The sequence below is a fragment of the Buceros rhinoceros genome, unplaced genomic scaffold (genome assembly GCF_000710305.1).
Source record: "Buceros rhinoceros silvestris isolate BGI_N320 unplaced genomic scaffold, ASM71030v1 scaffold6452, whole genome shotgun sequence".
Taxonomy (NCBI): domain Eukaryota; kingdom Metazoa; phylum Chordata; class Aves; order Bucerotiformes; family Bucerotidae; genus Buceros; species Buceros rhinoceros.
In genome coordinates, this window is record NW_010397052.1 from 19,134 (window position 1) to 43,401 (window position 24,268).

At 35.5% G+C, this 24,268-nt stretch overlaps 1 protein-coding gene across 1 annotated transcript; it reads right to left on the minus strand.

Annotated features, from left to right (window-relative positions):
- Window positions 1-2,578: 2,578 nt before the first annotated feature.
- FAM63B (family with sequence similarity 63, member B) lies at window positions 2,579-24,050 on the minus strand. Its single transcript, XM_010146093.1, has 9 exons — window positions 24,030-24,050; window positions 23,153-23,252; window positions 21,440-21,504; window positions 17,714-17,872; window positions 16,747-16,849; window positions 16,033-16,175; window positions 6,255-6,428; window positions 4,853-5,026; window positions 2,579-3,465 (listed from the first exon to the last, which is right to left on the minus strand). Exons 1-9 carry the CDS (start codon window positions 24,048-24,050, stop codon window positions 3,346-3,348), a joined length of 1,059 nt encoding a protein of 352 aa, XP_010144395.1. The 3' UTR covers window positions 2,579-3,345.
- Between the last annotated feature and the right edge of the window lie 218 nt (window positions 24,051-24,268).

The following is a 24,268-nucleotide window of genomic DNA, read 5'->3' on the forward strand; positions in this document are numbered from 1 at the left end:
CTGCTGAATACACCAAAAGATTCAATTTCAAGATCTCAAATTGCCTTTTATTACATCCTGGAAATTTTTTTCAAGAACTTGTGTAACACAAGTTTGAAGAAACATTTGACAATAAACATGAAATACCGAATGAGTGTAGAGACTGACTGGCAATCCAATGCAAGTGTACACAGAAGAGCATATGCTTCACTTTGAGCTTGGGTACCAGGATCCACAGGAAGAGCTCTGTAAAGACGCTCTGAACACATACTTCATTATATTAACTAGATGGCTAGCTACAAAATATACTCTGCATTGTGTTTAAATGAATTTTCAGGAATGCTAATTTCATCCTGTGGTGTTACAGTCTTCCTTTGAATCTGCTTTGTTGGGTTGCAGGTTCAATATGAGTGTCACAAGTGAAGTAGTATGTTAGAGCATTTACAAAGTGCCTTTTTGAAAAACATTTACCCCTATGGCAGTGCTCGATTTTTTGGCTGATTTTAAGAATACTTGTATTTAGCTTTAAATTTCACACCTACAATGCAACAACAAAAATTCTGTGATTGTCTTCTGTGCTAGCTTTTATCTAGCCAGAACGTGAGCTTTGATAACAAACCAGCAAATGAAGTCAGACGTAAGTAGTCAGACTTAGACATCATCTTTGTGATACTCCATGAATATTCTGTAATACTGTTTTTAAGCTCGTTGTTAGAGCTGAAAGCAATTCTGTTCAGTTTTTTTGATCATCAGATACTGTCATAGATACCAACTGCGGTAGTTGCTTTTGGAATGGTTAGTTGCAGTAGGGTGTAAATTAAGGTTCCAGATGTATTTAATTTTGGATATTAACAAGCCCATCCACTTACAAATTTCAGCTTCTAACAAGCTCAACTGGAGCACAACAATGCCCTATTTAATGATTTTTTTTCAAAATTCCCATGCTTCAAGACCTGTAAGGAAAAAAGGCTATTAACAGACAACTGTTTGAATAGCATGCCTGCCATCTCTCAACCTGAAATGCTTTACTGAAACTGAATTATCCGGGTATTTAGACTTCCTCTGGGACCAAATGACAGTATTGCCATAACTGCAGTGTATCAGGATTCAGGCACATCTGTATCTGAAACTGGAAATGTTACATGAATTCTTCTAACCTGAGCAAGTATCTTAGGCAAAAAGAGATACTCAGTAGCCACAATGCCTGCTCCAGCTAGATTTGTTCAAAAAGGAATTTTACTGTCACTGAAAATAATAAGATAACAAACACTTCGCTCAACATATTTATTTCTCAAGGTCAATAAATAAATGTAAATACAGAAATTTGGAAAAATCTTAGTAACAGAATGTTTTCGAACAACATTCTGGCTTAAAGTCTTTGTTATTGACACTACTGAAATATTTTCTGATCTGCTTAAAGTAGGTAAGTCATTATGTTGGTGATCCTCCATCACATTAATTTGTTGGAAGAAGTTAGGCTGCTGCAAAGGAAACAAAGATGTCAGCCTTTGCTTTGACATAGAAAATTATCTGAACTGCATACATTAAGTATTAAAATTACTTTTCTGGGCATATGTTTTCTAGAGAATAGAGACATTTTTACATATACAGTTTGCGTATTAGAGACCTTCTATTGTTCACTACTTCACTGTTATGAAAGGGAAATTGTAACGAAAGTGGGAGAAAAAAAAGAAAAAAGGCATGGAAGAAAAAAGTGGCCCTGTAGTTAATATGACATTCTTCCTTTATCTGTCTAATTTTCATTCTAGATTCGTAACAGATTTATGTGATGACCGGTTCCCATCACTGCAGCAAGTCTGCCTGAAATGATTTTAAAGCAGCTTTTTTACCAGTGGATTTGTATTTAGACAGCCTCTCTTACAGACATTCTCCAAAGACCTGAATCCAGGAATGGCATATTCCACCTGGCTGCCTTAGCTTTCCCAAATTATTGTGTACTAATGCACTTACCTAGGCTTAAAGCATGAATATATAGCTTGTCCAGGAGAAGCAGCCTTTTTCAAAAGTATCTACAAATTGCTAAATAGAAACTTTTATCAAAAAGGTTCAGCAAGAAAGGTAATTGTTATTTACTTAGTGGAAGTGGAGGAAGATTTGTGGTTCCCTCAAAATTCAACAAGTATCCTGTTTCTGTTTTCTATAAATACAAGACACAACATGTTTATTTGGTTCCCATAAATTAGAAAAACCTGGTTTCCAAAAATTCTAAATTAGTGATTTAAAAAACAAAATATTACACCTGACCATCTTTCCAAACAATCTCAGAGAGCAGCCTTGCTTCTCTCACCCTTCCAAAGTGTGCTTTTAAGGATACATGATTTATAAAACAAACAAAAAGTGTTTTTAACTACAGTACACTTGCTCAAATATACAAGTGGACATGTTAACGTCATGTTAAAGTTCAAGGTACTTTCGGAAAAAAGGCAGATAGTTTTAACTCTGCATTCTTACATAGAATAATGATTATTATAGACCTTAGTTTCACCATTTACCTATTGTATGGAGATGTCAATAAATAAGAACTTATCTGGTCCAGTTTACCTACAAGAAAAAAATACTAAAAGAAAAAGTTACCTATAAAATCACTTGTTTAACCCTGATAAGATCTGAGTTGCCATACCCAGTTTGTAATTGCAAGAAAAGCAAACAATATTCATCTTGCTTATTAATAAATGCCCCATTTTCTATGACATTTTTTGGATGATGCCTATCAAGTCGTGTTCTTGGGGCAAGAAGGCTGGCCAGGAGGTGCAATGATAGCAGTAACAGTATAAATCTGGGTTCAAAAAAAGGAACGTAACAGATCAGAAGCAAAGAAATCTGGACACACTGAGGAGGCAGTGCCCAGCTGTTATTCGGGCTGTTGCGTCGTGAAGACTATACCCAGCCTAAGATACCGTTTCATACCTTGTAAGTAACACAGAACTCTTGTGCTAGTGTACAGACTTCAGGAGGAAAAAAGTCTTACACAAAATGAATTGCCTCCTTCGTTTAGAGTAGAGGGCAAGATAGCTTACTAACTGATGTAACGAGTAATGGATGTCACTATGACACAAAACTTGCAATGATTTGTGTTTTCAGCTACAAGGTGCAGTATTTCTTATGACTAACTCAAAGCACAGCCACATCCAACTGTGGTTTGGAATTCCATCTTCAGCAGCACGCACTATGACTTTGAAGAAAGTCTGTATGATTGTAACAAAGTCATCCATCCTCTCTTGAAACATGAACAAAATCCATGGGGTAATCAGGCACAGGCGGCATGTAACGGGTTTGTCTTCATTTTTGTTCCTTGGTTTTGCTTCTGAGGACATGCACTTGGCTCCAGACTAAATCCATTTTCTGTTACAAGAGAACACAGCTGTTCTTCTCTTTTTCTCTCTCTTTCTCTCGAGGTTCTTTACGTTTGCGTTCACTACTCCCAGATTGTCTTCCACTTGCAGGAGAAGCAGCGCCTTGCACCTGCTACATAGAAAAAATAAAGTGTTGAATAAGACAAACATAATTGTAGAGTAATCCTTCAGACTGCATCTATGTTCAAGCTCACAAAAGTGTAACTATTATGAAACTGCAGAACTCAGGAAGGATCTTGTGTATAAATACTCCAGAACTGCCACAAAACTCCTTATTGCTAAAAGAATTAAGCCAGGTGAAAATATATTTCAAGTCCTGTGTGTCACTTCTGTTGTGTCCATATATTCACTTGTTGCAATAATAAAGTTTGGCTTCAAGCAATTTCTGCCATTTCTGTATTACTGTACTGGAATTTTTTCCTAGTTTCTTTTGTAAGAACATAATCCACACTTCAGAAGTTGCAGAGTGAAAGTGTTTAGTTTTGACAGCTAGATATGGAAAAGCAGCAGCTTTTTCTGACTAGAAATGAGTTAAGAACTTGGCATATAAAGGCAAGTCATCGCCTATCCCAGCTGTTACCCATTCATAGCTCCATATGAGCATGCTGCTACGTCCCATTAAGCAGGTTCTTCAGTTTGTTCTACTTTTTTTGCAGCCAGCAAATCTGTGTCTTACAACTAGCTACCGATGATTCTATTAAAGCAACAAGCAGTGGAAATAACACAACTCTTAACTGTCAAAATTCTTGTTTTATGCTTAACTAGCACTTCAGTTAATGGTTCTGAATGGCATCAGGCCATCAAAGATTTAGCCTTCATACACCTTATTTTTCACAGATTAGTAAATAAAAGCAGTTTTCAATGTCTCCAGCAGTTAAGAACTCCCAGAATCCAGAAGTCCAACCTAAATATTGCCTCTTGTACACAGAGTCAGTTATATGGCTATTTTATATATGTATGTGCAGGAATCACATTTTCCAAGCAGTTTGAATGCAACTGTGTATGGGGATGGGACTGAAAGGTGTACTGGGAGAAACTTAATTTCTTTATTTGAAACAGGATTGAATAGGTTCCCGTGATATAGACTGAAATACCAAAAAAATGTAAAGCCTCAAAATTCTGCAAGCCAAAATAAAGACAAAACTTCAACTACTTCAAACAAGAGCTTTTTGATATGCTATTTTGCAGGTATTGTAAAATATTAGCTAACAAAATTTTTGTAACCTTACATGTTAACCCATCGTTCCAACTTCAATAGTATGAATAAAACTCTAATTCAGAAGGTTAGGCCTAAAGTATGTAAGTGGCAGCAACTGCCATATTTGCATGCATACTCCAACAGTTACAGCATATTTCTTAAAATTCCTATATTCATCTCGTCACTTGCTACACAGAATGTAAGCAGTCTGAAACATTTACAAACTCAGATGTGTCTATGTTAATACTGAGTTAATACTCTCTACATCTCATTATTATATTCTGTAATAACGCTTTCCTACCTGGACCTGAGCAGCTGCTTGTTCTTGTTCCTGATAGTACTGAGAAGCTCTCCTGTCCTCCTCTTCCTGGAGCTTCTTTGCTAGCTCTAGATCACTGATTCCTTCTGGGATCTGTTCCCAGTTAATCTCTTGATTTTGCTGCTCTTGTTGTAGAGACAATGCCATCAGATAATCCTAAACAGTAAACTTTATTAATGCTCTTTCACACAGAAAAGAATCAAGTTCTATCAAGTGAATTTTTCAGCAAGTGCAGCCACACAGTATCACTGCTTTTCTCCCAGCCTCATCTTCAGATACATTTACCTCATGTAAAACAGGAATTCGTTTCAGAACCTGTTCATATCCTGAACTGCAAAAAGGTTGAAAACAGCTACGTTACACTGCTCCTTTCACAACACCTATGTCACAGCATAAAAACCACAAAAGCTAATAAAAATAAATTGCTTTCCTTGGGCAGCAGCGAGAGACAGACAGTGTCAACTCATACCAGTTCTAGGTAGAACTAAAGATTTTGAAGCTTTTAATTTTCTATTTCTAATTATGCTTGAAAGAGTATCTGTCTGCACTCTTACTGAGCAGTGTTGAGAGCACATCAATAAGGACACTTATCTCTTATGAGAAAATAATCAAAAAGGTAGATTTGGATATACCCAAACAGACAGCAACTCAAGATGTTACTAGCCCTGTTATCTCTGCCAGATTCTTTATTCTATGAGAGAGACAGTGCTTGAATTTATTAAAAAGCATCTGCTTACTCGTTTTTTCCCCAGTATTTTAAAAAAACCATTAATAGTGATTATTATGAAGATAACTTATTTTGCTTGTTCAGAATCTGAGATTTCGAAGGAGCATAGTCTTCCTACATGCTTATGCATTAACTGGTACAAAAAAGTTCCATCTCAGACATGACTTCTAGAAACTATTACATATAGTTAAGAATAACAAATAGGTACCATCACACACAATCAGCTGTGGTTTTTGTCCCACATTCACTGAAGTGGGAAGTAGAAGGCAAAGTCCAGCTATAACAGTGAGCTGAAATGAATTTGTTACAGTGGAGAAGTTTCACAGTGCTGTTTCCGTTTCCATATACAAGGCAGATGTGACATTTCACCTGAATAAGTTCTTTGCAGAAGTGGGTTCTGAGAGATTAAAATCCGGTTTTTCCAAACTATTCACGGTTGGTCTTACTCTTCCTCCCTTTAAGTCATGCTAATTCTTCAAAGTACCACTTTTGGGAACCCTAACCTAAGTATCTAAAGAATTATTTTTATAGTCCTATATATGCATGAGTAAACATACATACACACAGATCTGTATAAGTACACATATATATAACTAACTGTTTATATATAGTCACCAGCAAACAGAAAAATATAATAGAAAGGCCAAAATCCAGTACTTGATCTATTTGATCCTGCTGCCCTCTGTAGACAGTTTCAGGGTCTGATGGAGGCCGTAGGTGGAAATTGGAATCACAGAAATTTCCATCACCATCCACATTGTGTAAGCTTTCCCAGACAACTTTATCTTCTGTAAGAAAGCCCTGGTCTGTCACCAGCAGGTAAAGCTGACCCTAAGCAGAAGAACAGAGAAAACCTTTACAATCTTATAAAACTAACAGAAATTATCAGCTAATGCAATTGTGGCATTCCAATAAAACATTAATTTACATTTTTTAGCAGGTGATTGAAATTTAGATGAATCAGTACACAGCTTTAAAACACCAGACAGTCCTATTCATAGCTAAATTAACAGCCATACTTAATTTCTGCATTCCATCTTGTAATTTTTCATTATTAATGGAAGTTCATATCAACTCAAAAATTATATAAAACATAAATATATACCTTGAAAACTCTTTGGAAACACACCAAAGTATAGCTCGAGACTAACAATGTAAATTTTAAACTCCAGGACAAATCACATTAAATTCCAAAGCCAGGTTCTGGAGACAAAGGTGATATTTCCAAATAATCCAAGAGGCATTACCTCACAACAATCACATCTCGGACTTCATGTTTTATAGTGGAGTTTGACGGAACTCCAATTGAAAAACCACCGAATTTAAGATTCTTGCTATCACTTGTCACCAGTAACCACTTTTGTGGGGTTTTAGCCTTTTTACAGTCCCACAATTTCTCCTTTTCAACTCTGAAATTACAAAATGGGCTGGTCTGGGAGTGAAAGAGACAATGCTATCAAGATCAGAAGCCGAGGTACAGGAGGTATGAAGTGCAAACTCAGGCTGAAGGAACAGGAGAGGAGCTGAAATCAAAGAAATTACAAAAGTGATCCTCACTTAGAAAGAGATGGTGCTGCATGTTTGAAGGACAGCAAAGCAGCACAAAAATCCATTTTAAAATAGATTTTAATCTTGTCCTACCCTTTTTATATTTTTAGAATTATACTCCAAAGCAAGAGTTGTTACATACAGCATATTAAGGTGGAAGCATCCATTACTAGTGCTGAATCTACCAGATCAAGTATTTAATGAAAAACTTCCTGCAGTGTTTTAGTTGTAAAAATCAAAGCAGTTTATGGTGACAAAAAATTGCTATCTGTATCATATCAGCACACAAAGGGTTCTCAAAGATCAGGTGCTAAAGATGTACCAAAACATGAGGTAGTTCCTGTCATAATGATTGCATAGGCTGTACAGGAAAAAAACCGCCCCTAATCAACAAGTACAGGACTAGCTCTCGGATTTCTCTCAGGTTATTAAAGGACTGCCCATAAGAGATGCTGAAATTTAAATCAGGTCTCTTCAATCCTAAATTTACAGCCATCCCTTCTGCAGCTGGTAAGTCACATGATGTAACAAAAATATTAGAACATGTTGCATGTGAATCTTCAAATACTACCTAGTACCTCAAGATGAGCTTATTCAACAAGCCGAACAGAACAGATAAACCCACCGAGGACACGACTCCGTCTGAGCTTTGGAATGGCCGCTGCCCCAGTGCAGGTGGTCTCAGTGACAGAAACACAGTTGTCAGCAACAAGTCTGCTCACACAGCATGATCTTTCCCTCAGAAACTTACCTAAAATCTAAACACTACTTCTAATGTTTAAAAATCACACACAAAAAAAAAATGGAAATAATTTTGCATTTCCAATTTGCAAACAGAATACCTGTTTCACAGCATCGTGTAAGTCCTTTTAAAATAAGTAAAAAAAAAAAATCCCAAAACCCAACCCCGCCCCCCTACCCGCCCCCACCAAAAGCCACATGGAATCTTTAAGGTTAGTGTATTTGAACTTCAAAATTTCATTTTGACCAGTACCTTGATTCAAACAAAAGCTAAAAAGAAAAAAAGGGGAAGTTTTGCTCTATTATGCCATACATTTTTAATTACTTTGTTAACAGCTCCTAAACAGTGTGGCTTAATACTGAAATAGGAAAATATTTAATGCTTTCATAATCTCCCAACTAATCTAAGCTGAACCTAACATTATCTCAGAGCAAATTAAAAAAACCCATTATAATACAGCTCCCCAATGAAAAACAATAAACTGCACTATGCATCACCGCATTACCTAAACAATACCCTTCTAATTCCAACACCAGCTGCGTAATTTAAAAACATGCTGCTCCACTTCAAGGAAACCTAGCAAACTAAACACAGGCAAAACAGAACTTGTGAAGAGACAGAGTTCCTTTTCACTTTGTTGGAATGAAAGAACAATGGGAACGTGGATTCCCAAGGACCCCTGTAATATTGCCAATATTCATGTAGCTTTTAGCAATCATGGGACAAATTTCAATTTCATATACAAAATAAGAGGAGTCTGCTCTTTTTGTATTAGGTGTAACACAGCTACTTATCTCTACAGATATCAAAATTCCTAGAACTTCAATGTTTTTGTTCCTTCTACTTGCAATAAGCAAATAGATGCCATACCTACAGACTGGTTCGACAGGCACTGTTTTAATGCCATGTGTGTTCTCATCCCAATCCTAAAGGCTCTCAGGCCAAGTTCACTGGCACACCCAAGTTGCATTGAGGGGATTTTGTGATATGAAATAAATACTTTTATTATATGACCTCCATGTTGCCTCTAAATTTGAGCTGCACTAAATAACAACGTGCCTGGTGCCAGGAACCAGCCAGCCACCACTCCCCAGCACTTGCCAAATCATGAGATCAGCCTAGCTGCCAAGAGAAAGTGATGCACAACCAATGTAACACTGGGGTTTGACGCGATGGGTCCAGTAAAAGCCACATTTGTAGTCTACCAAGGTTTCCGCGCTTCAGCATCACTCAGTGCAACACACAAGGAAGAGAGAAAGAGGGCGCACAGTGACAGGATCAGTAAGAATTATTGAGAGTATAAATATTTGTTTAGACTGAAATAAAAAGTTAGGAAGGAGCCTTTAAAAAAAAAGGTAAAAACCAGAACGTGTTTTCTACTGAACAGATCATGGCCCTGATTCTGCATTTGCTTTCTAGTCAAGGTTAAAGCTAAAACACAATGGTCCACACACTAGGGTCATGCAATTAAGCTAATGAATGTACATAAATACGCTCTTCAGGTATACCTTGTCAAGAAAAGTACCATACTTTACAAAATAAATGTGTTTCTGCCTTCATAAAATCTTAATTGGCTATTTCAAAGTATTACCAGCTTATCTTTCAGGTTTATTTTTAAATGTGGCATTTTTTAATAAATACATTCTCGTGGTCTAACACTGTCCCCTCAAATACTAGTACACAATATACAGCAATAATATCTACTAATACCTGTTGTCAATAGGGAATAAAACAATAAAAGGAAGTTTCAAGTGCATAACTGTTAATGTAAACTGTGCCTACAATAAAATTATGAACAATTATTTATCCTAAGAATCAATATCTACATGTTGTACACCAATACCCAGATTTTATAGTTCCACATATAAAAAGCTGGAAATAAAAGCATGGTTATTCTCCTGAAGAACGATCTCTTAGTCTTCTGGTTTGCACTAAACAACCTCTCTGAAATGCAAACATATAGGCTGCAGATGATGCTACTGGTTACAAGACCTCCTTTTAGGGGTTAATTTAATGACCAGATTAAGTAACCAAATTAAACTACTTGTTCTTATGCCAATTACCGAGTTTCCAGCACTTTAGAACACTGAAAAGTAAAATCAAACACCTGTCCAATAACTTCATACAGTAAAGACAAATACTTTAAGCCTTAAGCTTTAAAGGTTATGTAAATGTCCTCTTGGACTTCCAGATCAGACCCCTTGGTTTATCTGAAGATGTTTTATGCTGACGTGAATGGTTGCTATTATTTGAGACTAATCTAATCAACCTGAATGTTTTAACTGTTAGAGCAAATTAAGACCTTTTAAAAAGAAGTATATATAATTTCATTCAATAGATTAACCCTGTACACTTACTAACAAATGAAAAATATTTAAACATGTTTTTAAGAAGTTATATACATTGCCTCTACTATGTCAAGCTCAGATATCATCTTCAACACCCAAGGAAAAAGTGCAATTATTGTCATGAATTATACTTCGTATTTGAATAAAAGTCTGTATTGAGCTCTGAAACAGAAACTCAACATTTATAAACTAGAAAACATAATTGCAACACACATACTTCAAAATCCAAGCAGGTTAAATGACTTGTTACTTTTCAGTAAAGGAAATAGGTTGAATTACAGTCACGTCAGTGGGGAAAACATTCCAACTGAACTAAGATATTCTTACCCAACTGATCCCCTCTTTACAGTCCTGTTTTTCCTTGATCTAGGGAATTATCATTTGATGTATTTATCATCTGTGTAATGAAAAGCAAAGGCAAAAAAACAAAACACATCTTTAACTGCTGAAATGATTACTGTATAATTACATGAGCCAAGACTATTAATATGCAATTAAAGGGACACGAAGTAGAATAAATGACTACTTGGGCAAATGGAGAAATAATAGTAAAAGATATTTAAGAATCTGATAACTGAACTGCCATTATTAACTAACACTCACCGTACTTCGACAGGTATCTAATATATTACAGAATTGCCTTATTTGCTTTTCTTTTATATGCAATAATGAAATTTTAAAAATGTTACATAATTTTATATAATGATCCTAATAAACTTATTTCAAGTCAGAAACGACAACGTATGGTATTACGCAAATTCAATTTTCAGAAGAGTAATAGTAAAATATTAATATTTTAAATACAAACTGCGTAAACAAACTGTAATTGAACTGATAGCCTATTCTGAAATGAAATCTGAGAATCTTCACAATTACTTTGTGATATCAACTCAGCAGCTTTAAAAAAAAAACCACTGACATTTTTAGAGGCAATTACTTCAAAACTTTTCATGATAACTTCTAAAAAAACTCCCTGCCACCGTTCTTCTACTATTGTTACTTTACTCGTCAGCTTCCATAATTTTCAAGTGGATACTGTCTCTAAAACAGAAATATTCTTCTCGAATGAGTCCTCCCCATTTAATTCTTACTGCCAGAGTCAGGAATTTGGAAGACATGTAAAACCAGCATGATAGTTACCTGCCTGCAGATTAACCTTTTAGAAGTGTCCATATATTAAACTGAACTGGAATATTTCCAAACAGTAACAAATATTTTCCAATACAATGACACTGAACTAAAACCAGTTTTCACCTTTTTGCTTTTTCTCTTGTTCATAAGTCAAGTACTCCTTTTTAAATAATATTTTTAAAGTATTCTAATACAACTTCTCACATGTTACTGTCTAGCTTAAAGCCCAAAGCATTATCTTCATCACTAACTAGTATAGAAATACATTTTAGATATCTACTAGCAAAGACTGTTAATAAGCTTTTGCCTACACTATATAAAATCATAACGTTGCTGTAATGTTTATAAACAATTCTATTTTGATCTTGCAAGAAACACTGAAGAATAAAAACAAAACCCCACACCCACCTATTTTGTTATTGTTAATTCGGTAACAATTAAAAAGTAACATTAAGGAAGCAGCTACGTTTGAGGAGTCACTCCAGTTCCCTTCCATACAAATTCCTTTACTATCCATGCAAAGAAAATGTAAAATATGTTAGAGTCAGAGACACTGGATACAGAGGAAGCACAAGTAGATTAACCAGCCTAACAATCACACTAGCTGTGACTAGAACGCCCCATGTTTCCAAGGAGTTCTTGTCACTGTGGAACATCTTGTGACAGCAGCCTATGAAAAAAATGTTCAAAGCAAAGATACAGGCGTTCAGAATACTGTGCTGTTTATTCTAACTTTGACACAACTCTCATTTCAGTAAAACAGCACTCTAAAATATGCAATCCAGAAGCAAGGTAAAGATCCTTTGATCTGACAGCGGAAAGCCACTCTAAACTCAGTATAACTGGGTAAAGCTTTGTCAGTGTTAGTAAATCTACCTTTAAATTGATACTATTTATCAGATAATAAATGCTGGAAACTGTAATAAAGACTTATAAAACAATAAGTTCAAACCATATGCACAAAGGACATTACCAGTCTCCATCTCTCTCATTTCCGCTCTAAAATATGCACAAGATTATGCCTTATTAAGGAATGACAGGTAAATGCATCAACGCATTTAAATGCACAAAAACCGGAAAATATCTATTCTGTCCAAAACAAGCTCAGCAGATGAAGAGTGGAAAGATCTCTAATACAACTTAAAAAAATAAATCCATTCAACCAGGCACCACAAACATTAAAAATGGCTCAATCACAATCACATGATTGTTAGGTGGCACCAGTATAGAGCAGAATTAAGTCTATTTGGGTTCATCTGTTTTATTAGAAAACCTGATACGTTGCTTTTTAAAATGGCTACTATTTGTGGATTTTACTCTTTGAATTATTTCAACATCATCAAGTATTTATTCTTCTTAAATTACTCACACTTGCTCCTCAATTCTTAAGGAAAAAGATAAGCATATAAGAGAACTTGGAAGAGGTTTCTGCATCTCCTTTGAAAAAGCTTAGCAATGCTTTTTTCTTTCCTCCAGTAAGTGCAGTTAAGATCAACCTATGTTCTACTTTGTTTGAAATACAACATACTGAAATCCAAGCCCTTTCACTAAAATATTGGCCTCAAAAACCCCACTGAATTTATGAAATATCCCGAGCGTACAAGTCACCGTATCAGCTGTACATGAAAGATTCCCAATGAAATTAAGTATCAGGTACATTAGGCTGTTTAAGTATTGTTCTAATGAACCTAAGGGCTCTTCGTTATAAATTCTTGCTAATTATTCAAAGTGTAAATGTTTCTAAAAACACATGAGTTTTATGTATGTACATAACTTCTATTATATGTATAATTCCCTCTTGTTTAACTTTGTTTGTTCAACTTGGTTTATTCAAATTTCAACTAGTTTTGTTTCTATGTTTCCATACATGGATTTCAAGGGGGAAGAGGAAAGGGCAATATGAGAGAAAGACAAACAAGTTGCATAGCTCTTGCCGTAACAGGTCTACATCTTCATTTTCTCTGGCATCAGTTGTGTCTTCAGTTTTCCTAAGTGATGGACTTTTCTCCATAGTCCAGCTACTGCTGACTACTGCTCAAACCACGAAGTAAAAGAAACTCCACTAATAATCTGCAGAGCAAGCGTTAAACCTAGTACAGAGTAAAGCAGTTGAAAAATCTCAACACTGTGACAACAATGCATTTGGCATCGAGTATCTTATTTGGTGTATGAATATCCCGGAGGTCCAAAGATTTTTGGATAGCTAACCTTGGCTAGAAGCCCAAGGCAAGTCTGTTTTGGACTTCCTTGGCACGGAAGAATACCTAGTCATATAGCTACTGCAAACAGCTAGATAGGCTAGAATAAGATGCAAAGGTTACTGCTGGCTTTTAAAATACATACATTTCTATATTTATAAGAAGTTTCCTGATCTCTCAAATTCTGTAATGGACCACTCACCCGAAATCCAAGGCAAAACAATCAACCTTGTTTAAAACCAGGAACTAGAAGTCTGTAGGTAACATGGAAATCTATACTACCTGCAAGTGAGGTCACCATAATTACTATGAAACATAAGCCGAAACTTAGCATTTCTGAAATCTAAGATTTCTCAAAAAGCACAAGATTAAAACCATAGCAACTTAGAAGCAATAAAGCTTAAATACACAACTAAAATAATTCTGTTCTTCAAATATTTTAACTCACTATTTCATAGGACTTGGATTTAGTTCTGACAGTTAAAATTCAGACACAGATTTTTACTTACTGCCTTAATCTGTTCTGTATTATTAATAATGGTTAAGGATATTTTACTCATTGAAGCATGGGCATCATTTATCTTTAAGGAAAAGGGATCCCAGCCGAGAAGTTTTTGTTTCTAAGCATGAAGTTGATAAAGCACTAACAAAGAGGTATCAGGCCTTTAATCTAAGTACTGGGCTGCAGAAGACAATAGTCTACAATTAAAATTCTGTATTTATAATTCACAAGATCAAAGTGATACTCATTGACTGTATTTAATACAGAGAATATTCTCTGTTTTAATAATAGCATAAAAATGAATGATTTCCAGAAGGACTTTTTCTGGAATATCCTTTAAAGGAAGTAAAAATGTTCTCCTGCATCTCTAGGTACCATTTGTACCCAGAAAGTACATCTATACTACTTAGTATTTTCTTTTTAAAACCAAATTGTTTTGAGGTTGGGATTTTTTCTCCCATAATGAAAGCAACCACTAAACAATGTATGGACTTACATGACAAACTACTACTAACTATTGCAAGAGCTAAATTTAGAAAAATTGAGATAAGCAAAACTATATCTCAGAATGGTGACAAATTGGCACAACTGTGAGCTTCATCAGGAAATACAATTAATTATTAGTTTTAAACTGAGGAAGGGAGGAGAAAGATCCTTTTACCCGTCGTGCTGCTTTAAGAGGGCAGCAGTGTACGTAGATTTAAAACAAAATCTTAGATATGCTCTAAGAAGCTATTAGAAAACCAAATGTCTAACCTGTTTGTAGAGTCAATCATTATTTATCAGGGCTATTCAGAACTTTATCTCAGCTTATGAGGAGTTATTCAAAATGCCAAAGATAAGCTTTGACAGTCAAAATTAATGGATGAAGAAGAAAGGACTAGTATTGCCAAATGGAAAAGTTAGTGTCATTCACATGAGGTATATGACATTACCATATAATAGGTGGTGAAAACAGTGGTTTCCTAACTTTATGTTACATATCCTCTTTTTTTGCATTTATTACCATTATTCATAAATGCAAATGTACATAAAAATCTTATTTAATAACGGATAACCAAATAAAATTTCAAGAGTTCTATACAAAGGTAAAAAAAATATATTAACATTTGAGAAAAATGTGTAACCCCAAGGTTAATTTGACATTGCAAGCCAAAGAAGAGTTTACTCCAAAATATTTACATTTGTCTCAAAAGAGAAGGGAATGATTCAGTCTTGAGACAATTTGACTGTGCCTCTTTCTACCCAAGTCAGATACATAAAAATATGCTATCATCTTAGTTAAAGGCAAAGCTGGCTTAGAACAAAGCCTTCATAAGTGACTGTAAAGTTGCCTAGTCAGATTCTCCATTCCATAGAGAAAGGAGTCCCAGAAGCTGCCACCTGCAACAAAACCAAGTTGCCACTTGCTTTTTGTATCCTGGAATACTCCTTTCACAATTCTCACCATTTTGCTTCCCCAGTTTAAGATAAAAAAAAAAAACCTCATCACTAACGAAGGGAACCAATATTGTAGCTCATCTCAACTTCTCTTAATGTTTGGTATTTAGAAGACCATGTTGCACCCACTCATCTACTGGCCCAAATATAAAGCAATCTTTTATATCCTAAGAAATAAAAAAAAAATAAATTCATTATCCTTACCATTGTCAATCAGAAACTGCAATTAAATTTAAACCATGTAAGAAATGCATGTCATTATACATAACCATAAAGGGAGTTAACAGGGGGAGCAAACTGAACATAAAGGGAACAGCTACAAGAAGATTTTAAATGATAATGGAACTTGACATCTAAACCACTGTAATTCACAAGTAACATTTGCTGCACCCTGTACACTCACCATAAGTCATACTTACACGTAACATCAAACTGGAATTTATTTTTCAAGATGGAGAAAAAACCAAGATTTGCTTTGAAATGAGAACACAAACTACAACAGTAGTGACAAAAACGCTGAACATACCTTGTATTTGGTCATGGTGCTAAAATGGTTGTTCCTGAAGAACACACAAAGCTCTCCCTCCTGGACAGCTGAAGTCAGCTCGCACAGTCCATGGTACGTCAACTGTGTAGCTGTGTTATTTAGAAACTGTTCAGCTACAAATCCTACAAAAGCAATACGTACTGTTACTTGTGTCTATTACATACTTCCTAATATATAAAACCTAATTAAACAGGAAAAGTATTACCATCTCCTCCCTACTCAGATGCCCCTGTATTGTCACAAATCTAAGGGAACGCATTCAGAGAGAGGAAAACGAGTTGAAAGTTCTAAAACCTCAGCATTGTAGATAACCTTCTCATGTTCATAAATGCTATATCTACTTCTAATACTACTGATTTTTTCCTCATTATGTAATAAATAATTCATATTCCAAATACAGGAGATTATATATAGACAAGTTGAAACATGAACGTTTCCCATAATATCTTTCCATAAAAGGAAGTTCACTTCAGCCTTTTAAAAAGTCTATTTAAAAGATCAAGAGAATGAGGCTGCTCCTTGCTTTGGAAACCGATCAGAGAAGGTTAGAAGCCAAGCGTAGTGCTGTCTGCCCAGGAAAAGAAGTTCAGCAGACAGAATACGGCTCTTCACACTTGTATCTCTGCATACCGAGGCCTACATACAAAACACGTAACTATGACTCGACAGGGTGCACAGAAAAAAGTTACCCACCTTCACTAACCAGCTCACTGTTGTCCGACTGTTTACAAGAAATTATCTTCTCCACAAGCTGATTGTAACTGCAGTTACCAACTGCTTTTACTATGTCAGCAACCTGGAGCAGGAAGGAACAGCATACAAAACAGAGAACTTACCCTTGTGAAGAACAGAAAACCACTGTAAGCCTGTAACAGTAATTCATAAGAAAATAAGAGTTTCTAAGAGAGGACGTTATCTCCCTAAAATTACTAGGCCAAGAAGTTTTAGCCCAAACTGCTACACATTTTGCTGTGTCAGATCCTATTTCAAATCCTTAACGCTTGGCATCAGTTGGCTTGGTTAGGCAGGGGTAAGTTCAAGAGGGTAAAAGAACAACTTTCATGAACAAGGCAATAAAAAGAACAGAAAAAAATTGAGGCAGATTAATCCATCCAAACTTACCAGTTTTCCCTTAAGGAAACAGTACCAGTTTACTGTTTATTAAATAATAGCATTAAAAATAAATTATATGTTTGTTAAAGATGCAGTTCTAATTATTTCTAACAATTTCAGTTCTCAAAAGCAGTTACCAGTCAGAATCAAATCAGAATTAAAGAAAGGAGAAAAGTAGCCTTGCATTCCTTTCAAGGGTTCTCTAATAAGCTTTAAAAAAAAAAAAATGATTGGGACACCATATCTGGCAACTTTCTACCTCTCTCAGAATAACAATTATCATTTACATGGCCATGAATTCAGCATAGAGGGTTTTGAAAGTTAGCTTGACTATAGTCTTAGTTTCTGCAAAGTTACCACACTAAAACACACATATAGTCTGCATTCACTCCTCTGAAGAAAATTTAAATTTTCTGACTATATTTTTAAAAGTCCATTACCATAATAATTATTGACTCCAGTTACCGTTCTGAACTATCTCCCCTTCCCCCAATAAAATTCAGAATACCTTACAATTTTTTTCAATAATTCAAACAGAATAAGTTACCTGAGGGTCCACTAACCATCCATGGTACAAGGGGATATCAAGAAGATCAAACACGATGCATTCAGGTGTGTATTCAAATACTCGAACACCTGTAAACTTCACATTGACATCCAGACCAGTTTGTAACTTATGTAGAATTGCCATTGCATCGCTCATATTCTGAGAGTAGAAAGAAAAAAAAAAAAACAAACAGATGACCAAATAGAGCTTTGTACACTTGGTAGTAACCTTTCACCACTTACTACTCCAACATTTCAGGAAAAAAAAAATACAAAAGGGGAAATGAGCTAAACAACTGTTTCAATGAATATTCACATTATTCATTCTCATTCTGTCAAAATAGATCTGCAAAATAAGAACTATTCCTCCAATTAGCTGTATCTAACTTTTCCTTCCACACTTATAAGCTGCTTTTAGGCAGCGCCTATTTCTTTTAGCTCTATTTCCCCATAGCCACAAGCCAGATGTTTGCAAGAAGAACTGGATAAGGGAATCTAAGGTACTCTCTTAAGGTTTCTCCTCCTCTTTTAAGTCGTGCCTTATGAGTCAGGCTGAAGTACTTGCCACCAGATAATGAACACACAAAATAAACAGGTCAAAACATTTGTACCTGCCAACTCTAATTTGGAGGTTCAGTACAGTGGTGAACAACAATGAAGAATGATTTTTTTCACTAAAAAAGTTTTGCTACCTATTTTGGGTGTTCATAGCAACCTTTAAATTGCCTGTAAATTCTACTGTGGAAACGAGTCATGAAAGCAGCACTTATTACAGCAGTGATCCCAATGGAATCCTAAGGGGAATTACCAAGTTATGAAGATCCAATCACACAGAGCAAAGATGAGCCAGAGAAAGAGCGCTCTGTGAGACAGTTTTCTTGAACCAACAAATAAGTTACCTGACATGCACGGAAAAAATTTTCCACCAAGCAAGAGTCCACCAGCTGTATGATCAGAAAGCACTGGCAGTATTTGCAAAACATTCAGAGAAATGGGGGGGAGGTGGGGGAGTGTGTTTGTGTTTGCTATTTGCTCAGATTTTTGTTGGGTTTGGGGGTTTTTCTTTGACTTAGTTCTGCAATATTCTGTTGCTGAAGAGGAATTTAGGATTGCAACAATGGGGAAAGAGCACAAGAAAACAAATACAGACTGGAAAGGAAGCAGAGACAGAAGAGACTGACAGGCTAAAACCAGTGACAGAGACAGTTGCCTCTGCGTTGGGAAGATAAACTGAGAATACGGATGACTGACTATAAAGGATGAATAATGAGAAAACTATTAAAGAGTTAGGTAGGCTAACAAGGCATAAGTACATAGAGGTACATAGATATGAGTTATTTTATCAAACGAAAATCAACTTGCTGAAATGCAGGAAAATGACAAATAACTGGATCCATTACACAATAACATAACCAATACATACATTCACTTCTGCAGCACATTAGTGCACACATCAACAGAGCAGAATGCCAACACAAGCTTGTATATACGTCAGACCTCAGTATTTTTAAGAAGTTAGTTTAAGGAATCAGTCTAAGCATCTTATAATCTGGTATTGTAACTTAAATTACCAATTAAAACAGAACACTCACTAAGTATACAAGCTAAGTGAAGTAGCTATATAATTCAATACTTCCTGATCCAATTATAAGCACAGTTTTGCATATCCTGGAAAGATGTATGTTACCTAGATCTTGGGAGATGTTTTAGACACCTCTCAGCGTGCAACAGAACTTTAAACCAAAACTTGAATCTTCTTACACAATTCCCCCCCTCCCCCCCAAAACACATGCATGTAAAAGTCTCACCTACGGATCTTTGCACAACATTTGACACATGCAATATAATGGGTTCATTAAGGTACACAGCAAAAATTTCATTTTCATCCACTTTAACAATTTAGCTGAAGGAAGCTACTCTTGTTACTGGTATACAAGTTTAAATGTTGTTTTTTCTTAATAAAATGATAGTAGAACAATAAGCTTGTTCCAACTTTGAGTAATCTCAGTTTAGATGCAACTTCTGAAAACTCCTGAAGCTTGTAAACAGATACACTTCCTTGTTACCAAGCAGATTTAAACCTGGAAAGCTCTCAGAAGAGTTGAAGCTTCCACAGAAAAGCTTAAGTACTTGACAAAACATAGCTCTAAAACACTGTCATGGTCACTATCCAGTATTTGCACTTGCGAGTGTTTGCTATAAATGAGAGTTTTGCTGCTTGTAGCCCTTTAACGGCACTGCTGTGAGAAGTTTCTATTAACAGAAAGGTAACAGCTCACACTACTTTACTACATGTTGAGTCATCATTTTGACAATTCTGCTACATCACAGGATTTAGAATTTAGCAAGATTTGTAAGTAAATCTCAGGATCTGGCTCAGTCTTTTAAATTTTTTAAAGTTTTTATCATTGTAATAGCAATCCAAATTACCTTCCTTAAGAAGTACATTTCATTAGCTGGGACCAAGTATCAAGCATAAAAACCTATCAGAGGTATTTTGGAAGAAATAATGCTATACTCTTATCCTGCTAAATGAATAGGAAGAAAGTCTATAGCAATTCAGCATTAACCATCCACAAATTCAGATTATACATCTACAGATATTAGTTCCATTTATTTCGTTTACTTCGTAAACAAAGCAACTGTTCAGTAAACTGCAGAAATTTCTCACTACAGTTTGAACACTTATCAGTTCTATTTTAGCTATTTCCATACCTTCAAAGCAACAAGCTTCTAAAAAACATATAGGCAAATAAGTGAGGATATAAACATACAGAACAGTTGAGCTTCAGAGGGACCTCTGAAAGTCATCTGGTCCACCCCCTGCTTCTAAAACATGGCCACCTAGCACCAGTTGAACAGGACCATGTCCAGACAGCTTCTGAATACCCACAGTGATGGAGACTCCACAACCTCCCTGAACAACCTGTTCTTAAGAACTTGTCCTTTTTTTTTTTAAATCCAATTTTTATTCAAATGCATAATTAAATTCCTCAAGTATGGTAAAAAAGGAAGTTGCACTTGAAGTTAGTATCTTATCATGATGTTTAAATTATACTAAAATCAAGCATTACAAATTCATCTGTTAAAAAATTTACTTGAATTTCTTGAATAAGAAGATATATTGTTATAGGCAAAGAATATTAACTGTGACAAGATAAACATGAAATTATGATTAACACCAGGAATTAGGTCCTATGCTTCTGAATGTAGTAACTGTAAAAGACTCAGTTGCCTAATTACTTTTTTCCCTTTCATTTGATCCTCATGCACCTAGAAGTACATGTTGAACATTCCTAGAAGAGGTGGTTTAACATTCCACAGTTAAATATTTAAGGATTTTGTGGCATTTCTGTAGTAAACCCATGTATTTGAGCACAAGACAGCCACAGAGGTTGTACTTTAACCAGGTATACAATTTGCATCATCTTCCTGTTACATACTTCCATCTGTACGTCCATGTTGTAATTCCTCAATAAGAACAAAATTCTTTTGTTACACTTATTGCAGGCCAAAACAATAACCATTTTGTGTGTTAATAGATACTGACTTTTTCTTCACTAATAGGAAGTATTTATAAATACCACTCTACATCAAGCCTAGGAAAAAAAAGGAAAACTAACTACAAACAATGGGTTGTATGCTTCTTTTTAACAAGATTATAAACCTTAGGTGAGAAGAAGTTTTGGTTCCTTCAGATGCAAGTATTTTAGGAACAGTTCCTTACCTGCTCATAATTTAGACGCTGAATTTCAGATATCTCTTTAGGTTTTGCATCAAGAATATAGTCTCCTAAAAAAAGCAAAAATAAAAATTAGGTTTATTCCACATTCAAAGTTTCAACATTTCTCTGAACACTTCTGACTGAAGCTGTCTGATCGTAAATAACCACCAATGAAGTTTTCTATGAAAGACTGCATCGTTTTATAATCAGAATTAATTATGGAGTAAAATATGAACATAATAAACATAGATCATATTAAGATATAAAATTAAAATGGCCAATATTATTACTACAGAAGCATTTCATAATCTCTTGGGGTATCATACCAATCTCTTAATTATTCAGAAATTTACCCCGCTCTGTGCCACAACTTAAAAATATGAAAAGGTCAAACTGTTGACAATGAGATATGGAATTGTGTAACTCCATTTAAAAATGCAAGTTCTTATCCTGACTGATCTATGAATATTTGGGGATGTTTCCATACACCAATAATTCTGAAATGCTTGTTTGCCATCCGGGTCTGTAACACAAACGTAATTAAACAGTTAGTCAACACACTGGAGTTCAAAATTTGTAACATTTTTAGTGACTAGTATCCATAAATGGCCTCTCCAAAATTTTTCAGATTTTATTTCCATACTTTTCATATTTATTCCCTTGCTCCATTCCTAAAAAACATTTCTACTCATAGAAAAATATCACAACTTTATAAAGTAGGAAATCTGTGAAGATTGTTCAAAGTGGTTGAAGGGTTCTTCTTTTAAGCTGTAGAAGAACCATTTGGCAACTACTGATCCTGTTGACAGAATAGGATCCTAAATAATTTGAGCAGGTTATTTTGCTATTCGGTTTAATAATTCCAGAAACTAATATATGTCTTCAAGAAAGAATACATCTATTTAGTGACTTCAAGCAGTTATTATTCTATCAGCACAATTAGAAGAAATGTTTAGACATAGGCAGCAAGATTTCTTAAGACTTAAGTCTTTGAAATTATGTAATTAACTTGTTTCTTCCACTGAGTTTCAGCAATATGCTTTTGAAAAGAACAAGTTACATTCTTTACAAGAAAGAAAATATAGTAATTTTTTTTCCCTCCTGCTTAAGAAAAACCAAACCTGGTCTATTAACCTCAAACATTTTATATCTGTTAGGCTACAAAGTGAAAGAACTGTGGTACATATAGATTAAGTACTATCTGAACTGCACTTTTAACACCTGGATCATTCTGGGCTATTGAAGTTACAGATTTGTCAGATGGAAACAGCTGCAGTTTTGCTGAACACTGAATCTGATAAGAGTAGTGTCTGCAAATAAAGACCCCAATCACTATGACAACTAAATTTATTTTTCCTGTTATTTTAACTGGGTCATACTACCAAGGATTATAGTTACTGCAGACAATTAGAGGCACAGCTGACTAACTACATTCTGTCAACCATAACAAAATAACATTGTGAGAGACATGATTAAGTTTAAATTTACCAATGTGTCGGTGTACTAAGCCATACCAACTGCGTAACAAGCAGTTAGGAAAGCAGTACAGAAAACTTCTAAAGGCAATTAAGGAAAAGTCTAAATAACTGCATACCGTAAGTAGTTTTCTTAAAGCAAGTGTTCAAGTCAAGCTGAAGAAATAAAACTGTCCTCCTGTATTAATACTCACTAATAAGTACAACATAGAACTGAAAACCAGTTATTGTAATTACTAACCTAAGTATTCCATCAGCTGTTCAGCTGTTATGATTTCCATCATTGGTGGCAGCTTAATCTGTGAAAGTAAAAGTAAATTCTCTTTAAAAATGTCAAAACACTACAATTTAGAAAGTATGAATAACATCTCCAGATGGAATTCTTCTGATCACATTTGCCTCACCAATTTTTAAGACCATTAGCATACCTTCCCAGGACTTCTACTAAATAACAGCTGCAAGATGATGTTCAAAAAGGCATTTTGCTGTTTTATAGAAACCATATGCACATAGTACTTTCTCACTTGCAGCCCTCTATAGTGGCCCCTGTTCCCACCGAAACATTTCAGCAGTATTCCCCTGACTTCGCAAGTGTTCACACTGCTTGCTGCACTAGCTCTGCTGCAAGCGGCCAGGATGAACAGACAGGGAAGTGCAGCCACACCTAAGTTTTCTCAACTAAGTTAGGAAAGTTTTTGCCTCCTGCCTTCATTATAACTCAATTCAAAAAGTTCCTGCAAACAAAGACTGTACAGAATCTGGCAGCAGCAGCTACTAGGACATGAAAACCAAGACTCATGCGGTACGAGGAAATGACCTTCCAACCCCTTCTCCCATCCTCACATTTGAAGGGTTTGGTTTAACTATGTAGGAGACCAGACACAATCAGTAGTGAAGCTTCCATTCCCTTCTCCCCTGATCTATTTGCGTCATTATCACCTGCTAAACCCAACTGCCTTGACAGCAGCCAGACCCAAAAGCTTCTTACATACTCATCTCCTGCACCCAGCATTCTGGGTAAGTGTTTTGGTTACACATGTCCATTTACACATCTCCCTGCAATGACCGCTAAAGCACAAACACAGGCATGCTTCTGGCTATCTCAACGAATACCATACCAGTACATTGGCTTGAACCATAGCGCGCTCAATTTTTCTCTGCATAAATATGCATTTTATTTTTCTAGAGTTTAGGGGGGTGGGGGGAGGTGGGGGGCAGGGTTTGGTTGGTTTTTTTTAAACTTTTTCCTCAGTTTTTAATCTTCTCCTCCTCTCTAACATCTTACCACTGAAAGCCTAGAAAGACTGGTTTTTATTACGAATTTTTAAATCAAGTTTCTCAACACTGATCACAGATA

Coding starts and splice junctions, on each gene's coding strand:
- FAM63B (XM_010146093.1), bottom strand. CDS start 24,050: ATGGTTCAAGCCAATGTACTG. Junction 23,253..24,029: donor TGGTTCAAGCCAATGTACTG/GTATGGTATTCG, acceptor TCTAAATTGTAG/TGTTTTGACATTTTTAAAGA. Junction 3,466..4,852: donor AAGCAGCTGCTCAGGTCCAG/GTAGGAAAGCGT, acceptor TTTTCTATGTAG/CAGGTGCAAGGCGCTGCTTC.